General features: G+C 36.8%; 1 protein-coding gene across 2 annotated transcripts in view; it reads left to right on the plus strand.

The window, feature by feature from the left end:
* The window catches only part of IL17RD (interleukin 17 receptor D), a 50551-nt gene that overhangs the window by 21407 nt on the left and 5712 nt on the right, over positions 1 to 23432 (plus strand). Inside the window, exons 2-11 of one of the 2 annotated variants that reach the window (XM_040592923.1) lie at positions 8107 to 8164; positions 11554 to 11679; positions 15686 to 15804; positions 16259 to 16379; positions 17392 to 17436; positions 17536 to 17687; positions 18507 to 18572; positions 19123 to 19177; positions 21036 to 21146; positions 22864 to 23048. In XM_040592923.1, coding sequence (XP_040448857.1) covers positions 8107 to 8164; positions 11554 to 11679; positions 15686 to 15804; positions 16259 to 16379; positions 17392 to 17436; positions 17536 to 17687; positions 18507 to 18572; positions 19123 to 19177; positions 21036 to 21146; positions 22864 to 23048 — 1038 coding nt within the window. Of the gene's footprint in view, positions 1 to 8106; positions 8165 to 11553; positions 11680 to 15685; positions 15805 to 16258; positions 16380 to 17391; positions 17437 to 17535; positions 17688 to 18506; positions 18573 to 19122; positions 19178 to 21035; positions 21147 to 22863; positions 23049 to 23432 lie in introns of those variants that run through there. The other variant, XM_040592924.1, reaches the window with a different exon arrangement.

The following is a 23432-nucleotide window of genomic DNA, read 5'->3' on the forward strand; positions in this document are numbered from 1 at the left end:
TCAAACTAATTTGTCTTGGGTCCCTCTTAAAAACAACTTTCCCATTTGCACCCCGCTTTCTTCCCAGTCACAATCACAGTTCATGCACCTGTCTTGGCATTGCTTTTTTCTCCCCCCTCCCCTTCCCAAACACGTCTTTTCTCCCAACTCTCCTGCCAAGGGTCATGTCCCACAGTTAAGAGAACACTGGTTTAACTACAGACTTTTGGCTTTTGTCCAAATATGCTTAGACTAACACAATTCAGTAATATTTGTGGGAAATGTGCATTGTTTGAAGATATTTTTTGTCTTGATTTTCTGGGGGCTTTTTGGTTTGGTGTTTTGTTTTTTTTTTTAGAAGGCTTTTAATTTACCAAACCTTATTCACACAAAGTTGGAAAAAATATATGTGACAGGGCAAACCAGAAAACTTCTTAGGCAGACTTGCAAATTGTGTGAGAGAAATAAGAGCTGGTGCCCTTTTTCTGCCATGATTTGTTGCATTGAATTTATGGGTTTGACTCAGAGATTTACGATTTTCATGGGAGGCGGCAAACAGTATAGATTAAACTTGCTTCTATTGTTGTTAAATTGTGGCTTTAAGAACTGTCTGTTCCTTAAAGTAAACCAGTGGATGTAATGTTCAGTGAACAGCTGCGGGGAGCCATCATGTTACATACTCAAGACTCGTGCTGTAAATACCTTTTTTAGTATTTCTTCCTTACAATGACTTCTTACTTCTCTGTCAGACTGACTGATGTGTAACGTAACCTTCCAAATGGCCTTTTCAAAATAGAAACTAAAATAGCCAGGAAAGAGACGTAAAGGCATTTCTGCTGTTGGGTTTTTTGGTTGGTTGGTTGGGTTTTTTTTAGATATGATACACTGCAATTTGTGATCTTCAATCAGCATGTTTCAACCCAAAAATCCTAAAAGCCCCCCCCATGAAGCTAGCTGGGATACAAGTATACATGCATATGTGTAGGCACCACCTCGTTCTCCGACAGGATTTAAGTCAGCAGCTGTTCAGTTCAGTATCCTTTCATGATAGGAGGAACTTGAGCAAACCGTATCTAGTTGAAACGGCAGAATAATTTTTCAGACAAAGTGTAATTACCCACGTGGGAAGTCAACCATAAGACCATGGATAATAGAATTTTCTGAAAAATTAGATATTTAGTGATCACAAAAGGTCAGGACAATTCTTATACAAATGGAGTATGAGTTCCTTATGTTTGGTTTAGGAAAATAAGTATTACGTGTTACTCCTGAAATAAAGTTTCATCTCCCAGATTGTTATCTAAAGTAGCTTCACGCACACACACCCCACTCCCCCCGAACACACACACACGCAGTGTCTGGGCCATCCACTCCTGGTTTTGCATTTTTTACTTTTTAGAGGGTTTTGACTGTTGGGCATGTTAGCACATTTTTTTACAAAGGCTAATACGGATGCTTCGTAAAGTTTATCCAAGTCATTGTGGCTTAAATTGGGATAAGCTGTATTCTGGGAGATGGAGAAGGAATATGTTAAATGTAAACACGCCCGGCAGTTTTAAACAAAGAGGGGTGTATTGTGCCTGCCTCAGGTCACCAGGCACCTACTGCCTGGAAGGCTGAGCTGTGCTGGGAAAGTCAAACCATTAAGTATGTTCACATGGAACAAGGGTTCTTCAAGTTCAGAGAAAGGGCCTGATTGACCTATCGGACAACCTGATACCCTGTCTGAAAGGGACAGTTGTGTAAAAGTAACATTGCTAACACCTGGAGGTTGACCATTGAATTTTCATAAGCAACACAGAAGAAAAACTGGGATCTTTGAACATGACAGGTTGTTCTTGACAAGGATGTGTGATGGAAGAACCAGCTAACCAGTTTGTATAAAAAGAGGATAATCAGGAGGTTTGGGTCTGTCACTACAAGAAGTACATTGAGGTGCTGGGGTGTGTCCAACGAAGGGCAACGAAATTGGTGAAGGGTCTAGGGCACAAGTCTTGTGAGAAGCAGCTGAGGGAACTGGGGTTGTTTTGGCTTGGAGAAAAGGAGTCTCAGGGGGGACCTTATTGTTCTCTACAACTACTTGAAAAGAGACTGTAGTCAGGTGGAGGTTGGTCTTTTCTCTCAAGTAGTAAGCAATAAGACAAGAGGAATGGCCTCAAGTTGCACCAGGAAGGGTTTAGATCAGATATTAGGAAAAATTTCTTCACTGAAAAGGTTGTCAAGCACTAAAACAGGCTGCCCAGGAAAATGGTTGAGTCGCCATCCCTGGAGGTGTTTAAAAGATGTGTAGATGTGGCACCAGGGGACATGGTTTAGCAGTGGACTTGGCGGTGCTAGGTTCAAGTTTGGACTCTTTCTTAAAGGTCTATTCCAATTTAAATGATTCTGTGAGGTTCCTTCATGCGCGAAAATGATGGTTTTCTTTGCCTCCCCAATATGTAGTTTATAATGAAGTAAAAAAAGTTCTTTACATTTCGTATCTGAGGCCAAATTCACGATGCAGTGCTCTGAAGACGCATTCAGCTTCTCTGTGGCTGACCTTGTGGTCAGTGGCTCTAAAGACGAAGCAGTGAAACAGTAAATAACTAACAACAAAGAACCAGCCAAAATCTAGTAAATTCTTGTAAATCATGTTTTTACATAAGAAAAACCACCAAAAGATGCCAACTTATTAAAGAAGTAGTGTTCTGAAGAATCTAGATAGCCTTTTCAAATACAAAATAGGCACTGAGAAGCCTGTGACTCCTTGAATTCACTTTTATTAAAACTTAACATGTCAGTGACACTGGAGAAGTTTTTATAACATTATTCCCATAATTTGTGTGTTGGAAGAAGGGTTCGCTGGAGTCAAGAAGATGCTCAATATGAGTTATGCATCTTGCTCAACTTTATTAGTTTCTAACACTACTTATATAGAACCGATACACGTGCATATTCGTAAAGCAGAAATATAATTGGTTAGTAGTCTCTAAACGCACGTGGTTCTCACACCCCTAATTATCATGACTAAAATAAGCATTCCATCCATGTAGCTGATTGTGTTGCTGTGCTTCAGCCTTGTAGTTTGTTCCTCCCTATATTCCCGTACCGCTTCCTATCTCTCTTGGCCCTGCACCTGCTTTCCCAGCAGCTGTAGCTTGTTACAGCCACGGCCTGTTGGCACAACATAATTACTCGGTCTCAGGATTCAAGAATAGCTCAAGGCTACCTTTCTTGTTATCTTCAGCACAGCAACTTCAGCACAATTCTAATTGCAGGCCTATTCTAACACCAGGCCTGGATTGTGCAGATCTTCAGAGATTCTAAGGCCACGCTTCTGCAGCCATTCTTCTACATTTGTGCATACAGTGCAGGAACATATGTATATATACAGGCAAATCTGAACAAAATTTATGGTTGGAATTGTCAGTTACACCAAGGATTCAATAGTGACAGTGCAAACCCATGCACCCAGGGTTTGGAATTCATCCTGCAGTCAATGGAGTACGCATCAGTTAAATAGCAAACATTAGCATGGATTATGTATTGTGTTATATCCTGTTGGAAGCAATCCAAATGCAAAGCATATAAATAGTACAGATAATTCATCTTTTTACTGATGTCTGTAGAAACAGAAAATATTTTAACTTGCTTGAAAGCATCAAGAAAGCTTTAAAATGAAAAGAGCGGATATCAAGTATAAAGCTTTTGGTTTACTGAGCAATGAGTATGATAAACATTGATTATTCATTTTGACTTTAGAGTTCAAAAACAATTGTCCCTTCAGTTTGCCTTATGGGAGCATGAAATTAGGACCGTGTGTGTGTTGATTAACAACATACGGAAGATGAATCATGATTGCTGTTTTGGTCTGGTGCACAAGGCTACGCTTGAGGCGTAGTGATTTCCTACCTGCTTTACCAGATCTCTGTAATTAGTGCTAGTATCTCTGTTTCCTGGTATTGATGTTCAAGTGCCTGCCTGACAGTGCCTATTCACAAGCATAAATTGCCTTTATTGAATGAGTGTTTGCTCAACAGAAGTTGAATGTTGGAGTGTATTTCAATATTACTTGTAATTCATAGGACAATTCTGAAATCACCAATGCCAACTCTGGCAGGAATTGTCAAATTCCAAATATAAAAAATAGGTGTTACCTTCAGGTATGAAACAGCGTATGCTCTAGGTTAAGAGGGAAAAGTTCAACAATAAAAAGTTAAGCAGATTTTTTTATTTCTTTCCATTGTATTTATTTTACACCTCTGATGGCAGAAATTCATCAAATTTAACTTTTCTTGGAGGCATAATTAGTTCCAGTGGTTAAAAATTTCATTTAAGCTAATTTTCTGGAAATGTAATCCTAACTTTGTTCCTTTCTGGCCTAGTAATGGTTAGAAATAGTTGTCATAAATGCATTTAATTAATAAGTTGTTACCATAAATGACAGCTAGGTATTATAAAAATATAAACAAACAAAAATGCAGGTTAACTTCATGTAATAGTCTTTGCCTTTTATTTATAGTTGTGCTCTTTCATGTTGAAAGATGGATATTTATATAAAATGAAAAGCCTGTACACGCCTTGAACATCCAAATGAGTTACTCATTCTTTGGGAGATGATGTGTATTAGTGTTATTCAGAACTGTGCTGATTTAAGATATCTTAGGATTGTAACCGTAACTATTTGAGCTGTTCATGTGGAGCGAGGAACAGATCCAACACTGATCTCTGTGATTTGAGGTATGTGATATGTGATAGAAATTCTGGCTTGCTTGCCCATATAGATGCAGGATTTGGATCTTGGGTTATCATGTTTCCTGTACAGTTCTGTGCTTTGAGCTCACATAATTGGAGTTTTAATGTTGTGTATAAAACCCCCCTAGCCCCCACTTCTTGATAAATAATTTTTCATTTAATCTGTGTGCATTTCAACTTTGATTATCTGTTTAAAGATCAGTGGTCTATAGTTCTTCATAAAAGATGTTTTGGCTGTTTTCTTTCCTATATATTCTTCCTCAGTCAATGTGTATAGAAGTATGTGGACCAAAGGGATGTTGTAGACAAAGCTCCAGGCGACGAAGACTTGCTTTCTAGTCAAGTTCAGAATAAATTAAAAGCTGCATGTAAATTAAACAAATGTTAGTGGTTAATTAACTAAGAACGTAGAGCCCAAAGGCCGTAACATTAGTATTTATAGTTTTAAAGGAAGATGCTCTAAACAAGTTGTCTTAGCTATAAGCCGTTTAAATAGCACAATTACTTTATGGCTTAAAACCAAGGGAATGCTTCCTGGAAGAATATATTGTTGCACTCACAGCTGTAAGTACTGGGAGGATTAATGCCACAGTTTAATACAATTAAATTGTCTGACTAGCTTACATGTTTTAACCTATAACTAATATAAATATCCAGTTCAACACTTTTAAGGTGACCCTAATTTCCTCGCAAAGTACTGCAGCCTATTTACATCTTTTATAGACTTGTGAGGAAAATTTTACAACCAGTAAGTCTCATGTGCTGCTTAAGTTCAGCAGAGTTTGGCTTATATTAATTTACTTTTTGCATCTAAGTTATTAATGACTGTGGTATATTGATTTATGCTTTTACTGTTACATATTTTGTGATGTCACCATAATGCCTTTAATTCAATTAAAGGTGCTGTGAAAAGCATTGGTATATTGTATTTTTGTTAATATAGGATATAAAAGATCCTATCTAATGAATTGAAATACTTTTGCTATTTTTCTTCAGGATTTGGTGAAATTTATGTCTGTCTTTCAAAACTTCAACTCTGGAACACAAAAGTAGATGGCTAATGATTAATTTGATGGTTTATCTCCCAGTAGAAATATGAAGTCAATACTTTCTTTTTTCCTCATTCTTTAATCAAACACGTCTTTGTTTTTCTGTAGTAGAAAGTTAAGTGACATTTTGCGTAGTTTAAGAGAAACCAAAAATGAGTCAGAATAGAACCGGTATTAATAGAAAAGTTAAGACTGAAAAAAAAAAATGACACCTTCCTGTTTCAGGAAACCTTATTGTATACCAGCTTGTTTAATGCCAGACTAAATCCAAGTTAAACAAATGAAAAGCCAACGTAAAAGAAAGTGAGATTACGAATTTAACTTTGAACAATATTATCAAGACCTAATTTGCTTTCATGCTTTATGTAGTGTGTTGCTTTCTTTTTTTTTAGAAGTAACTTAACTCATACCTTGTTTTTCTTTCTAAATACCTCTGTCTGACTTAAGTGACACAGTGAATGTTTATGCATAATCCTGAGGACAGCTAATTACTGTTGAAGTCCACTTTTACTATTAACTTCTGCCTTTTACATTGTAGCAGTAAACCTGGACACAATTCTATGTAAATAGATGGTATTTTTTTTAAAGATAATGGTAAATACGATGTTTGCCTTTCAGGGAATGCTATTGCTCCATAAGACTCAGTGTTCAAGTTTTCAACGTGTCCAGTGAGGGTGATACTACATTTTGTGTTTCAAAAACAATTTCAGTGCTTTCTGAAGGGTAAGGTATTGCATCTCTGAAGCCCAAAGTTTTTTTCTATAAGCGTAGAAGAGACAGCAGACTCCTCAGCCTGCGTGTGCATCTGGATTCCTCCCTGGGAGAGCAATGGAATAGTTATTCTGTTGGTCCTCAGTCTCTGTGACACTCAGCAAGGATGGCAGTATCTGCTTTAATAGTATTTGATACTGGGAAAGGGTGTCTGTTGTAGCATAGTGGATTTCTACAACATGCACTTGTACTGGAAAAGTTGCGGGTTGTAATTAGCTGAACTATTCCAGTTGGAAATCTACTGTTGAAGTTTTTCTCCTTCAACTATTTGTTGATTTTTAGACAATAATCAATGGGAAGATTGAAATTTAAATTCTCAGTCTGTGTTTTTGTCTAGTTAAGTTATTATCAGCAATGATTTCTTTAAAATATTTATAATACATGTTAAAATGTTTGGGGCATCTATATGGGGGCCTCTAACAAAAAAAACCCCACCAACATAAAAGTAACCCAGTGCATAAACCATGTAAGACTCAAAGGACATGGAAATACAAATTCCACAAGAATGATATCAGGCACAGAAACATACGTTACATGCAAATATATCTGTATAAAATAATTTAATGAAGGATAGATGTGTGCACATACCTAGACACTGGACTTTTGATGCTCGCTCTGTAGGAAGTTTCTGTCATGACCTTTCAGGCACCCTGGTGAACCAGGCCAGAGGTTTTGTGTCCTGACTTATCATACCTCAGGTTATGTTAAGCTTTGAGTTCTGTGTAGTTCTTCTTAGCATTGAATAATAGTAGACTTATGAGAAAAAGTTGACTTGATTATAGATGAATTCTGAGTGTGCTGAAAACTTGGTGGGTTTGTTTGCCCAATTAACAAATAGCTAATAGTCTTTCAGGCACCTGTTCCGAGGTAGTTAATGAGATGAGGAGTGTCTGGGAGGTGATGAGTGCTCTTAAATCAGTTGTACTGTTTTGCTCCTACCTTTAATTTCTGAAAGTGACCTTCTCTGAGAAAATACACCAAAGTGCTATGACCACAGCGCTTAGCAGTGACATACTTTCTTCTTTCGGTTTGAACTTCTGGTATTCTTTTTCATGACTGTGGAATTTAAATCAGCTGTTTCAGACTGACATTCTCTCTGACTCTTCTCTTGCATTGTGGTTGCCCTGGAGAACCCACTCTGATTTGTCATTAAGCCTTGATTAAAGGTGTGATTTTCGTATGGGCATGATTAACCTAGATGGTAGAAGTTGAGAGCATCACATAACTGCCTTTCGAAAATAAGCTTCCTTGATTCATATCCGTGGGACAAGTCATACTACTTAAAGTCAGAATTTCATGTCTTCATGCAAATACTATATTCAGTTCTGTTTCTCTTTGTTTTCACTTCTTTGAGTATTACATTTGGAAAGTTGATGACAGGTGAGTGTGCATGCAGGTGTGTGCAACCTGTTCTGTCACTGCCTGTGTTCAGATTGTTGCATGGTGTGCCCAAACAGAAGAAAAAAAAAAAACAAGTTCTGTCATCCTCCCGCAAGTATTTACACAATGAAAATCTACCTAAGTTCAAAGTAGCTTGCTTTATTAAAATCATTTTCTTGATATTTCTCTACAGGGGCTGTCATCAGTCACGAAGAACAATGGATTACTCAATATCACCTTTAAATATGACAGTAAGTTGAAAATTTGCACTACGCTCACAAAAATGAAGGACTCCATCACAGTTGTATATGTAGTAATGTGTTGCTTAAAAATGCCTGTAAGAATAGCATGAGCTCCTTAGTATTGACAGAATTTTAAAAAACAGATTTGTTTCTGCTGGGTTTGGTGGGTCTTCTCCTTCCTATGATTCACTGAAAATAATTTCATAATACATAGTAGTTTCACTTTGATTGGCCTACATCGTGTGCCCAGTATTTGGCTTGAAAATTATAGAGAATTATGTTAATTCTGTGAAAGAGCACAGTCATTGAAATATTCACTACACACGAAGTCATAACAAAGGATTATTTCAAGCTTTATACATCATTTCTCTGATGTGTAATTTTGGGGCGCGAAATGGTGTAAAGTGTGTCTCCAGGTAGAAAACCTGTAGTTTGTATACAGACACATAAAAATGTGTTTTTGCAAGGCTTAATATTGAAGATGAATGTTGAAGGTGAATAGCATCTCTTAATTTACTTGAAGTAGTTGGAACTTTTCATTGGCTACAGTGTTAAAGGAACAGGTTAGTGGAAAACTGCAGTCTACGTTTTCAGTGCAGACAGGTGGTTTTAGTACTGTAGCAGATGTGGTATGTTTTGTGGTGAAACTAAGAAGAAAGTAATCTCTAGCATCACAACATTAACAAGCAGGTTGCAGCAATAATACTTCAGACCTCTTCAAATGTCTGCTAAATGGCTGTATCTTACCGTTTTCATTTTTTTAAAGGTTTTTGTCATCTGTGTTGTCTAGTCAGTAAAGTATGACTGTTGGCTACATCGAGAATTTATACTTATTTGGGCAGTTAGTAGCCGTCATCCATATAAACTCAATGTAGAGTCAAGAAAAGGTCCTAATTTATAGCAGTAACGTTTGTACTAATGCCAGTGCAGGTCACAGGTTAGGGTTTTTTTCCTACCTAAAGAGATTACCTTGGATGGCTAATGTGAGTAAAATTTCTTCATTGAGAGTATGTATCAGGAAACCTAACAGTGCTTTTGTTTAATTTTGATAATCCTTTTGTTCCTCATTTTTATGTTAATTTCTGAATCTGCGATTTTAAACTGTGATTTTTTAAATCTAATTTTATGTTAATATTTAAAATGAGCAAAATATATCAGATTGTACAGGAGGTAAGTGGTTGCTGTAAGAGAGTTACAATATTTTTTTTCTTATCCACATAAAGAAAAACAGGAAATAATATCAGTCAGAACAGAGATCCCAACATTTAATTAACACAATGGAGTCTGTTTCGGTCCCGGTATCTGTCATGTTTTTTCCATTAATTCTGGCACCAGGAACTATGTTTAACCAGTGGCAAGTGTGAATTCAAAATTCTGCTGGCACTGTATGCATCCTAGACAAAGGAGTTATTTGAGTTCTGCAGTACTAGGAAAATAGTTCCCTGATAGCAAGGCTAAAGAGTTCATATAATATGGAAATACATACTGAACCGTGAAAAAGCCAGCACAAAAGAGAATTTGGCTCGCTGGCTGTGATTTAAAGGCTTTTATTTGGCCACACAGGAACTCTAGCAAACTGCATTTTATGTTGTTAAATTAGTTCATTAGATTATTTACTTAGGTGAAAACCAAATATTTGTATGTTTTAGTATTTCACTCGTATTCAAGTTAAAGAAGTGGTTTCCTGAAAAGTATAATTATTCCCTGCTGTTTTTTTCCTAAATCTGTTGTTCTTTAAAAATGTAAATCAGTGACTCACAGTCAAACTTCAGACATTTGTGCTATATTCCATTTTGGCAAATTGTCATTTGACCATAAAATTTTAGTAACCAGGATCCAAAATCTTGGGCTTGCTGTTAATTAGATCCAGACCTAGCAAAAAACTGTTACTTTAAACTTTCCATTGAAAGAGATGCTCTGTTCTCCTAAGAGGAAGCTCACGCTGTCACTGAGTTCGCTCACAGCAACAGAATTCTAGAAACAGCAGAGTAAGTACCAACTGCCCAGCTTTTGTAAAAGGCAGTGTTGTACAAACTGTTCTTTTCTTATTTGTGTGGGAGTTACATAAAAGACCCCTTACTATTGTTATTCATAGTAAAAAGCCGTTTTCTAAAATTGCTTTTCAGTTAATTTTTCTTTCCTTGCCTTTAAGATCACACCTCTGAATTACATTTCAATTTTCTGTATTGGCTTATTGTAACACTTGATTTTTCGTGTTTCATTTCTACAAACTCTTTACAGACGAATATATAGCATATAATGATCTCCGGTTTTTTTAGAATAAATTATCAGTCAGTAATATATAGTCTACTGCCCAACTTTTTCTGGATTTTTTTGGCTCCACTAGTTCAAAAGCAGAATGTTTGTGCATACGTGTCTTCACGTATACTGTTTTCCAGAACTATTGAATTCTCTGGCCATTACTTCTTTTCCCGTCACAGAATATGAGCCTAAACATTGTAAGGCTTTAGAAGTAATAAAATTTGTCATTTGTTTTCTTGTTTTGTGTACATAAAGGCATGGTTAAGTTCAGCAACAAAGTCAGGAATGTTTTTTTTTTATTATTATTTTCTTAATGAAAGCTGAGGTTTTCTGTAATCATATGTTTGCAGAGCTGTAACTTCAGGGAATACACTATATTGTGTGAGGATAACAAGACAAAACCAGTTCTGACCGGATCCAGTGGCAGTAAAATGGTCTACTTAGATGCAGCTACTGAATGGATAACAGAAATGAGATGGATTTAGGCAGTAGGTTCTTTGTGGTCAGGATGAAGCAGTATTGTGGTTAAAAAGAACTTCTGGAGCACCAGTTCTAAAGCTTCACATTGTTCATTGTTCCCATCCGTGCCTGACTGTTGACCAACATTCTGTTGCTCTAAGCACTGTACATGCACAAAATTCATGTCAGTCCTTATGTTCTTTCGAGTAGTTAGTGAGGAGAAATGTTCTCTTTCGGGAGTCCCAACACGTGTCATTTTTACTTTTCCTGTGGTACAGCCTACACTGGTATTAGAAACTGGTAATTTCCTTTGGAGTCCTACGAACTAGGGGTTTGCAACTGTTGAAAGTGGTTGTGCTCAATGATTTTTAAAAGTTTTGTGGTTTTCAGTGTCCTGAGACACAAGCTTCAGCTAGAGTTACTATAAAGTACTTATTTTTATAGAACAAAGAGCACACATGAAGCTTTTACCTTGGTCAGTCTTGAAGAAATGTTAAGAAATTAACTTAATTCTTCATTTACATGGAAAGATGTGGGTTATGTTGGAAGCTGGTTGCTTGAATAGATCTTCAGCGTTAGAGGTGCTGTTGGCAGATTATGATTTACTTGCTCTGGTGGGGCACAAGAATGCCAGCTAGAATGTTTTTCTTAAAGCGTTTATTTCTCCATATTCTTAGACTGCACGCCTTACCTGAATTCAGTGGGAAAACACGTGATTGGAGATGTGCAGAACATAACTATCAGTCAGTATGCATGTTACGAACAGGTTGCAGTGACGATACTTTGGACAGCAAATGCCATTGGTAAGTAGTAGAGGGAAATGGACTAATTCATCATGTCTTTGGTGATAACTTCTTGCTGATTGGTATTAAGTAAAATAATTAAATTACACTTGGAATCATTGACACAAACTGCTTAAGAAGAAATAAATTCTGAACAGCTTTGCAAAGCTGCTATTTTTACAAGCTCAATTGAAATAGCTTTAAAACTATGATGCTCTCTACAGCTGTACGTTGCTTTTTGCTATTCCAGTTTGTTGAATTTTTCCTGCTCTTCAGAACTGTGCAGTAGCTCTGACTTCATTCTCTGCCCCAAAGCATTGGTGCATTTCAGTGGCATTGATGGAGTAATTGCCAGTACACCTAAAGATTCTTTAGGATACAGATTGGCTTACAGGTGGAAAATATTATTTAATCGTAGCGATACAAACGTTAATGTGTTTCCTTGTCAGGTCTGGTCACTAAGGATATTCCTCAGTCACTTCAATGTCACTGGATGTACCTTGTTGTCCACTGGAGCGGTAGTTTCCCAAGTGGGAGGTGTGCAAGATGATCTGTTGAGGCATGTGAAGAAAATTTTAGAACTATTTACATATTTTTTTGATCTTGAAATGAAAAACTAAGCTTTACTAACATTCAGTATACGGATTGACACTGGCACCTTTACTTGGTCTCTGTCAGTTGCTCAGTATTTCACGTGTGGTAGATGAGGTATCCCAAAGGAAGAGTGGGGGTTCTACAGTGTGGAGGGGTTCCCAGTGGCACCTTCACTCTTCAATGTGCTTTCAGCATACTGCAACGTATTGCAGTGTATGTGTGCCAGGTTAAGTAGGTTTACCGATTATATTATCTCGTTTTAACTACACTAACCATTGTGAAACCAACAAGTGGCTTAAGATCATTGAAGATAATACTAATAATGTGACCACCTGTGAACAATAAGAAAACAGTAGAGCTGACAGTTCCCCTACTTGTAGTACAGGCTCTGTCAGCCACATTAGAATGTAAAAGCAATGACTGTCTAATTAGTTCTGATAAAGAGCTGGCCAAAATTGTCAAGACTATTGGAAATACAGATTTAGAATTGCCATTGCGAAGGATGAACCTTGCTCAAAGTGTGATGGTGTGCCTCGAGATACTAGCTAACACTGTAAAGCCATCCCAACTAGCAAGACATGGGAAAACTAAGCATCTGGAACATGAAGAGAAACCTCTGCAATTTTTTCAGTGATGTTTGAAGCCATGCAATAACTCAATAAAATACGGAATTTCACTAAAGTTGATAAATCTTTGAAAACCTGTTTTTGTGAAATCTCTTTTGAGATTTCTTACTCATCAGTGAAAGAAAAAACACATAGTGCTGGGAAAGCACTTATTCTGCCTGCCACAGTAAAACTGGCTGAAATAATAGAGGGAAATACTGGAATGAAGAGTAAGGTTAAAGGTGGCACCACATGTGACATTCAGTCATTGCAGCGTTCATAGGGAAACTATTGCACCAATGAAGTTGGAGCCAGAAGTGCAGAGGATGTCATCAGTGTGGTTAATTTGCTAAAAACAAGACATCTAAATAGTGGAATCTTTACAGTAGTTTTTAAAGAGATGGGGAATGACCATGAAAATCTTTTGTGTCACACAGAGGTTCACTGGTTATCTTATGGCCAAGTGCTTAAGAGCTGTCACGCTCAAATCTTTCTGTTAAGCATTCTTCTGTCACAAAAAGACAAGTGTTCCAAATTTGCTGACCTCTTCTGTCATGGACAAGTGGCTGTCAGTAGTATGCTACCTAGCAGATCCTTAAAAAACCCCAACCGACCTGAAAAAAACCACGCCACCCCCAAAAAAACCCACCCAAACCTGTCAATTAAACTGCTTCTTCAAGGCAAAGGTGACATTTTAACAATGAGTGAGAAAGTAACTGCTTTTCATGCTGTAGAAAGAGCCTTTAGGAAATGGGGATTTGGAAGTGTTTCCTTTGTTATGTGATTTTGTTGCAGAAAACAATGCCAGCTGCTCACCTATAAAAACTCTTGAATTTTTACACTTAAAAATCAGGAAAAATATTTTTCTAGCCTATTTAAAAATTTTCTGAATGCAGAGTCAGTGGGTTTTGAACTAATTTTTTAAAAATGTAAAAATGCAACACATTGTTTGATTAGCTTGCAACAACAACTGACATTGGGGAGAATTGAAATTTACTAGCCAAATTTCAAGAAAAATCTTTACGTAGTTAGAGGATGGAAGTAAAAAACTGGTATCATGATCTAGTAAACGCAGCCAATGATGCACTTCCTGAGGTTATTTTTTCAGCTATGACAGCCATTCAAACCAAGCAACAAAATAAACTGAACTTAGAACCAGACCTTTGAATTGCCATATCACAAAATGTTAAATCAAGATTTTTAAAAATAATGAAGCGTGTTCAATCACATAGCTCTCACACAAAAATACGCTTAATATTTTACAGTAGGAATGAATTGTTTATTATTTTAAATAAAACTTATTTTTAAATAATTTTTATCTCATGCTTTTTAAAATTTTTTATAATGTACATAATCTAGTAGCACAGTACGTACATATGATTATTTTTTAAATAAACTGGGGGTTTGTGCTCAAAATTCTGTTGATAGGAGTGCGTGATTAACACAATGTGGAGACTGCTGCGCTGTAGTGCACTCTGTACCAACACCTGTTCATCATTTCTTTTTCTTCACACCAATTGAGATCCTAAATACAGTAACTTTTATACTCTTTTTTTTGGTAAACTTCAGCTGCAAGCTGGATGAATCACCTCTCTGTGGGAAACAAAGCTGGGTCTTCTTTCTTGTAATGATCTGAGGTCAATCCTTCGGAAAGCTTGAAAGCGCACCTGCTCTTGAAATACATGCTATTTCAATTACATTAATACATAATTACTAGTTAATACATAATTAATAATTAATATTAATAGGAAATACATGTTACATGAGGTAACATGGAGACTGGACACATTTTGTGGTCTTCATGTAGGCACAAATAGTGCTTTTGTTCCTTGGAATATTAAGAGCACATCAGGCAACTCACAGTCTTTATCTTCTACAAAATTATAAAACATAAAAAATACCTCAACCATAAAACCATGAAAACCAATAAAACAGACAAGGTCCATGGAAAATCATACATTACTTTTTTTTTTAATTTGACAAGCATAGCATAAAATCAAATTAATCCATTTTGATTTATGTAGCACTTACTTATCAGACACAGCCTTTGTAAGTTATGTATTCTGCCATATATAATGCTGTTGAAAAGTTGTAAATTAGATGAGGTAGTGGTAGTTAGTCTTGAAGAGCTATGCAGTGACTTTTAGACCTGAGCCACAGAAGTATCACAGGGTAACACTCTGGCATTACCCTGTGACATTTGCATCACCATGACTCTGTTTAGTTTTGTAACAAAGTAATTCCATGATGAGAACATTGCAAAGAAATGTGCAGACACTGTGCTGAGAATTAGATGTATTAGAGTAACTTGCAAAAAAATGGCTGTAGTTCTGGCATCAGTATAAGTAACTGGAAGTATTCACTCACTGGAATGAATTCCATTCCATTTAAGTCAAGTTTTCTGTTATCCTGTACTACACTAGAACTAAAGAAGTTGTAACAGCCGCTATCACTTTAATCTGGTAGTCTCAGAAATTATAGGAAGATGTTGTAATGGGGTATTTGTATAATTTGCTAGCAGAGTGTTACATTTCATTGCTAATAACAGAAATGTGAAGTTTCTAAAAAGTATTCCTGAGGGGATGAAGGTAATAATAATTTACATTGTGATAATTTGGAAGCCCCAAACTGAGATGTGGGCCCTTCCCCTCTAAGCATTACACAAGTATGTAGTAATTGCAGCCTTTGCCAAGGATTGAGTTCTAAATAGGCAAGATAGAAAATGCAGGGAGAACTGATGTACAACAACAGGTATTAAACACAGACATATTTCATGTTGATGCATTTGGAAATATTAGTCTTCTATTTAAATGCCCTGCTGTTTGCAGGGATTGAATACCTGAAAGGATTTCGAGTAATACTTGAGGAGTTAAAATCAGAGGGAAGACAATGCCAGCAGATGATTTTAAAAGATCCAAAGCAGCTCAGCCCCAGTTTTAAACGAACAGTAAGTGCTTTGTTTCAAGAAGTTTCATTGTTGCTTGATTGTGTGAGTGGTCTTGAAAGTGTTTATATGCTGCATATGAAATCTAAACGTATCTCTATGCAACTATGTACAGAATGTGCTGTTTGCTAAGGATGCAGGTTGCTTCCTGCAAGTATCGTTCTTTGAACTAATGGTAGTTGTTACTTTAGAGACAGACCTAGTCCCCTTCTATAGAAGCTTTCACGAAGCTGGAAACCATCATTTGGGTGGCTGTGGAGTAAGGTGCACGTCTGTAATAGTCCACATCCAGCTCTGTATTGAGGTTTCACCTGTCAATGTGTAAAGGAGGGGTAGATAAAAGATTCTTAATATATTAATTTCTGCTTATGTTTGTAAAACTGTGTGCTTATTTTGAGAGATACTTTCAGGTGTAATAGTTGATTTTAAAATATGTTGCAATCTTGTCTTTTTGTAGGGAATGGAATCACAGCCCTTTGTAAATCTGAAGTTTGAAACAGATTACTTTGTAAAGATTGTTCCTTTTCCATCCCTTAAAAACGAAAGTAATTACCACCCATTTTTCTTCCGAACTAGACGTAAGTATTGCATACAGTATAGTATTGCATATCATCTCTTCACCGTTGGTGCCCCACCCTGGCTTTTTAGTTTTCCCAACAAAGGAATGTAGTAGATGATGATGTTAGATGAGTGGGTTAAGATCGTTACTGACATAGTCTTCGAAGGAAGATCTGGGTGTTAAGTGGAAAGAATTTGAATGCCACAGATAAATCTGTGGCGTATGATAGTATGTGTTAGGCAACAGCCAGAAGAAAAGTCTCGGGTAGGCCTGAGATTCTCTCAGGTTTGCCTACAGCAGGATTACTGCCATGGTTCCCGGGAACATTTCATTCATGGCCATGGTTTGCTCCTTCTCCCCTCTGCACATTCTGAAGAAGCTCAGGTTAGTTTTGTTTGAGACCACAGTTTCAAAAACAGTTATCTAGAGGTAGTATTGAGGAATACATATAAAATTTAATAGCAACAAATTAAATGTATTAAAATTACTTAGCAATTCTCATTGGAGTTAGAGAGCAGAAACTTGAATAAACTCCTCAGGGCTTAAATAGTATGATGAGAAACTCCAAGTACCCTTTGGGGTGAAATGTTGATACTTGTCCTACTTAGGGTTTTTTTTTCCCCTATAAAACTTTCTTAAAATAAGCCTGTCTGTTGATGCAGACAGCAGTAACATTTGTCTCTGTAATAGTGCTCAGCATACTTACTCTCAGTAAATGTATTTAAGTCTAGTTTCAGCTTGCGCTCCTGCTGTGCTGTGCCTGGTGCTACCACTTTTGTCTCACTCAGGAGTGCTGTTTTCAAAGTAATGAACCTGTATTTCAAATATAAAGATGAGAAGGGATTTGAAATTATAACAAAGCAGCTGAGTTTGCAAAATATATTTACTCTAGGCATATCAGAGCCTTCAAAAGAAATGGGGACATTGTCTTTAAAATGGTGAATTTGTTTCTTTTGCCCTCATTCTTTTTCTATTTAAATAGCATAGCATTTTTGTACTGTGTAATTAATAATTCTTATGTGTATTTGTAGCATGTGAATTGTTGCTACAGCCAGAAAACCTTGTCTGCAAACCTTGTAAGTAAAATGTAATACTTTCTGTATATTTATCTTACAAAAAATTAACTGCACTTGAAGAGTCACTTTTTTCCAATTCATTACTCTCTCCTCTGACAGACTGGAAGCCAAGGAACCTGAATGTTACCCAGCAGGGTTTTAACATGCAAGTGTCCTTTGATCATGCACCTCACAACTTTGGCTTTAGATATTACTTTCTTCACTACAAACTTAAGCATGAAGGGCCATTTAAGCAGAAGACCTGCAAACAGGTACGTTGCTGAGTTTTGCAACTCTTAAAAAGCACAAAACCTACTAATACTAGGTGTTCTAAGGTTTTATAGAAACTTTAAAAATATAATATAGAATACTATCAATTTTAAAATTTTAAAACTATTTGACATTATTTGTGTAAATAATAATTGTATTCTCATAGCACTTATCAGTCAAATCCAGGCTTGAGGGCTTCACTGGAGCTGGATGGCATAAACAAATAGGAAAAGTGTTCTCTCTATTGAAGACCCTACAACTAATTAGTACTTCAAACTGCAGTTTTATTATGTTTGTTACGCATATTATTTTGTATTGGTTTATTTCACCTTTACACCAAAATTGATCGCTTCAGGCTACCCATCTGAGATTATCACAAGATAGTTATCATTTCAGTATGTGCATGGAATCAGGCTCTCTGTCATTTTGTACAGCTGTGTGCCGAAGTCTTATTATGGGAGCTGCAGTTTGCTGTATTATTTTCCTTAACTTTGGTTAGTATCGATGCCAAGTTTGTTCTCACTAGTCACCCTTTCATCCTAAATCTCTAAAAGCTAAGCAGCTTCAGAACATAATGTAGAGTTTATGTGTTAGGCCAAACTTTAAGGATCTATTTTTTTTTTAATAATTAGTCACGTTGTAGTTCTGCAGGCAGGCAACTGTAGTCCCTGCATATTTGAATGGAAAGACTTAGTTTTGCTGGTTTAAGGTGTCTTAATACAGGAGAGTATTCCATATTTCTAAATCAATGTGAATGTATTTTTAATTAGGTTTTTAAAGTATGTGAATGGCTTGCAAAGTATTCTCTTTCTTTGATGTAGGAGCAAAACACAGATACGACAAGTTGTATTCTTCAGAATGTATCTCCAGGGGATTATATAATTGAGGTAATATTTATAAATAGTAATTTATACAACAGCTACATGAGCACGTTGATGGAGAAATTAGCTGAAATTGAAGTATTTCAAGTCACAGTGGTAAAAGTGGACTTCAGTCATCCCTATTAAAGTACCTTGGGCAAGTAAAGGTTTTTAGTCAGATTACTCTTGACCTTTCCATAGTTTTTCTTCCCTGAATGCATAGCAGTTTCATTTGTGCTTTCAAGTAAAGTTGTGGACCTGCATAATTCTTGGACTTGAATTTTTTATTTTCTGGGAATTCTTTAGTTTGGTCAATTTTTACTATACTTGAAAGCTGTGTATTTCTCTTGGTGATGATAATATGTGAACTCTGAAAGTTAATATTGCAACATTAAACTATGTACCCACAAAGACAAGTGATTTCACTAATTACTAGTTTGTGGTGCTCTTTAATTTTAACTTCGAACAGTAAGTTTCTTCACATTTGGTCATAATAGCTGTTACAGTGTTTACATATTGTAGAAAATGAATAAAATTAAATTTCCACAAAATAAAATTCAACTCTTACCTTTCAAAGCTGGTTGATGACACTAATACAACAAGGAAAACTATGCACTATGCGCTAAAACCAGGTATGAATTTCCTTTTTAAACAGTATACAGTATTTGTATTATTAATTTAGATTGTTTTAATTATGTTGGAAAGAAATTTCTGTTTGACCTGTTGTTGCATTAAGGGGCAAGAGTCTAAGTAGCCAGGGGCAGGGGCAGACAGCCCTCCCAGTTGAGTCACAAGGTTCATCCCCTTGTTTTCTAAGCTCCTTCTCAAAGGGGAGTCTAGGTGCAGCTGCATCTGATTGTAGTCTCAGACTTGGGCAACGGGTTTAAGTCTAAAGGATTATATATACAGCCACTCATTGGAGTTACCATTTACATGTCAGAGCCCAGCCAAAGGACTTTTATCGAGAGTCAACGTTTGCCTGTTAGAGTCCAGTTTTAAGGACTTGAAGTGGAACAGTTTTGCAAAGTGGATGAAAATAGATGGTGTGTTAAGGTGGCAGCTACGACAAATTCAGAATTGCCACCTTAACTGGTAAATGGTAAACGCACTTACTGCAGCAATCGAGCTCGAGTTCAGCGCTTCAGTTAACAATACTTCCCTGGGTGACATCAGGCGTAGCTGGGGGCACAGCTCTTACTAGAGGTGTCCGGGCTCAGGGAGGAGAGAGGTCCAGACTCATTGACCTGTCCAGTGGGTGGAGTTCTTGTCCTCAAAACAGAGGATTCTGAACGCCAGGTTTATACTGACGGTGAGGCAGGCCCAAGTCAGTTATTGTGTGCTGATGGACCCTCTCGGAGGTCAGCAGGGCCCATGGGTCAGCACAGGGCAGGGTATTCGGTACAGATGTGGGGGGGGTCTTCCTGGCTTTTGCTGAAGCAATGCTGGACTGTGAAGCCTCTGCCTCCACCCAGACATCACTCAGTTGGGTTGATTGTTAGACCTGTTACCTGTTCTGTGAGATCTCAGGTCAAACCCCTGAGGCCACTTCGAGTCGAATACTGCCGTGACAGACCAGACACGGTTATTATCTCTGCCATTGGTAGTTCCTTGATAAGGAGGTGAAGGACAGGATGGGGGTTGTGGGGGGAGCGCACCGCCACACCTGTGTCTGTTTGCTGTCATCAGGACTACTGAGGCAATGGTGCTGTGATTTTTCGACTTAAGGAAAAAAGAGTAGACATGCACACTTGTAAATATGCATCTGCATCTCTGTACATTTATGTTTAGTACAGATTAGATCAACATGTAATTGAGAATCTTTGTGGGAAAGTCATTTTTGTTGTATATATGGACATGAAGAATCGTAGCCTGTATTTTAATTGCGTACAACTGATGCATGCAGTAGTGTGGAAATAATGTAATGAAACTGAGAGCAGCCTAAACACTACCTGCCTGTGTACTTCAGCCCTGAAATCCAGCAGTCTGGAAAACCTGTCAGGAGGATGCTTAGCATGTCTATGTATCAGACAGGTTATTGAAAAGCTAAATAGGGATTTCAGAATGTGTCTGCAGACACAAAACATAGCTATAGATGAAGGCAGTGGGCAGGATGGACTGAATCATAATTGCTAAAGATAACTTGTGCAGGAAGACAGTTCTTTCTAAGTGGCTAGTTCAGCACCCTGGAACAAAAGTCTGTCAGGTCCGAATGAGTATTGCGTACCTTATCAAAACTTGCAGCGGGGGAGGGTATGAATTGGCGTGCAGCACTTGTTACTTGTGATAGTCACTAATGCTGTGGTGATGAGGTAAACCTGCATGAAACCTATTTAAAATGGAGCAGAACATGATGTTTGATTCTACTCTATATTTGAGAATGATAATAATGTATTGCAGCAGTTTTATTTTATGTTCCCAGTGTGAAGATTTTATTAGCTTATTATAGCATCGCTTATTTGCATGTGGCTAATTCTACTGTATTTTTCAAAGTACATTCTCCGTGGGCTGGACCAATAAGAGCTATCGCCATTACAGTCCCTTTAGTTGTCATTTCAGCATTTGCAACCCTTTTCACAGTGATGTGCCGCAAGAAACAGCAAGGTAAGATGGTTTTTCGGTACAGAGTTCCATTTAAAGATACAGTTTTTCAACCAAAAAAGTCTTTTAACTGGTAGGTTTATTCCAGAAGTACCTTTATCTGAAGAGTGCTCTTTTCTACTTCTCTCTCCTTCCTCCCCACAGCTTTTTTGCGTGTTGGAACTTGCAGCAAATTCTTAATCAGTGCTTGATCATAATTTGTTGCCATAGAAGTATTGTATCACAAATCAAGATGTCACTGTAGAAAGGAGAGAACAGAATTGTTGTTAAGAAATACTTTTGAGTTTGAGTTTCTTTTTATTTGTGAAAGTACTACATGACAATGTAGAATACAAGCAGATCTGTAAACATTCCCTTATTTCATTCAGAAATGTCTAGTTCGTATTTATTTAAAATATGGAAATATTTAAAAATATATTTTAATAAACATAACATATGAAATAAACATAAGGAAAGTAAAACTGTGTGATACCAATGCAGTTCTCAGGACTGTCTGGAATACTGCCTGTTTCTGTTATTCCAGATCTGCTCACTTTCCTGGAAGTTGCTTTTACACTTCATCCTAAGCCATCTTCCTAAATTTACTCTTTCTCAGACTTACTTGCAGATGTTTCTCTAAATTAGATTCCATCCTTCTGCTGGCTTCTCCTCTGTGTCTAGGAGCTTGGCAAGCCATACTTGTCACATTGAGATGTTAAAAATCAATTGGCATTTTTTGTAGAATTGAGGGAATCATGCAGTTTCATGAATATGGAAAAAGATTACTTCCCCAAACCTCACATATCTGTGTTATCCATCTGAATTTTGGCATTGAGGTATACTGCAAGTGCTATATCCCATCTGGGTTAAATCCTTTTACCTTCTGGTCTTCTGTAGCTATCCCTTTGCTCACAGCTAGCACAGTTCCAACAAAAAACTGAGACAAATCACTGAGGATTTGTCTGGAGAGAGAGTTGTTCCAGAATAGTTATTCCTGATGAATATTTCTAAATTAAATCCCTAGATGGATACTTGTGTTTTGAAATATTAATACATTATTCCAAATTAGCTTAATCAACTGTAGAACTAGACTGAATTAGTCTGGCGTAAGACCAGACCTTTACATTGCAATATAAAAGCATCTATACAAGGAAAGAAACGCCAATAGCTGTTTTGATTTAGATTAATCATAACTTAATTCAAATCAATGTCAAATTTAATGTCCAAACTTATGTATATGTATATATATCTACCAGAAAGATACTGTATGATATTCTGAAGGGATCTGTGTTCTGGAATTTAATATTCTTACCTGGCTTGTGTTGTGCATGTGTGTTTTTGTTTTAAAACGAGACTTTGTTATACAGGAAAATCTTGATGATACATCTTTAAGGCTTATAGTATTTGAACAGAGATGAAGACTCATAAAGCTGGATAGAGGTGAAACAACCTCATTCTATTTATAAAATAAACCTTTCTTAAGTTTTCTGAGCTGTACAGTAATAACTGCACATTTCATTTTCAGAGTGTGTTGCACATATGTAGCCACTCATAAGCTGGATAAATAGAGCGTGTGCAACTTTTTCAGGCTGGAAAGGAAAGCACAATCTTTTGAAAAAATGTCATTACTGTTTGCATTAGTAATGAGCCTGCAAAAGTGTTTTTTTTTTTAAAAAAAAACAAAACCAAAAAATAAACCCAAGCCTTGTAGTGTGAACTCTCTTTCTGTCTTCCAATGTAGAAAATATATATTCTCATCTAGATGAGGAGAGCTCAGAATCTTCAGCATATGCTGCAGGTCTCCATGTGGAAAGGCTTCGTCCCCGGCCAAAAGTGTTCATCTGCTATTCCAGTAAAGATTGCCAGAAACACATTAATGTCATCCAGTGCTTTGCTTATTTTCTTCAGGACTTCTGTGGCTGTGAGGTAAACTCAGCATTTCTTCTGTAAACAGTTTTTTCCTTGATTGAAGCAGCAGCCCCAGAACTCATAATAATTTGTGCTTGAAAATGAGGTATTTCAATCTCTCCTTCCACAGAAATAACTTCTGTTGTTTTTCTAAATATTTGCCATATAATTATTATTTTTTTAACTTATGGAAAGGAACACATCACAGCCTGCTTAAAAAAAAAATGGAATTGTGGAAAGCTTGTACTATACTGATTCCAGGATTTTCATTCAGCCCTGTTTTAATTTGTTTTTCTGTTTAGTAGGTCTTGCATCGTTATAGTCAGCAGCCACAAAGAGGTATTGGTGTGTACCTGATATATCTCAGTATTCCTAAAATAATTTTTTATTGTAATTTAAAAG

This window comes from Falco naumanni, chromosome 4 (assembly GCF_017639655.2).
Source record: "Falco naumanni isolate bFalNau1 chromosome 4, bFalNau1.pat, whole genome shotgun sequence".
Classification (NCBI taxonomy): Eukaryota; Metazoa; Chordata; class Aves; order Falconiformes; family Falconidae; genus Falco; species Falco naumanni.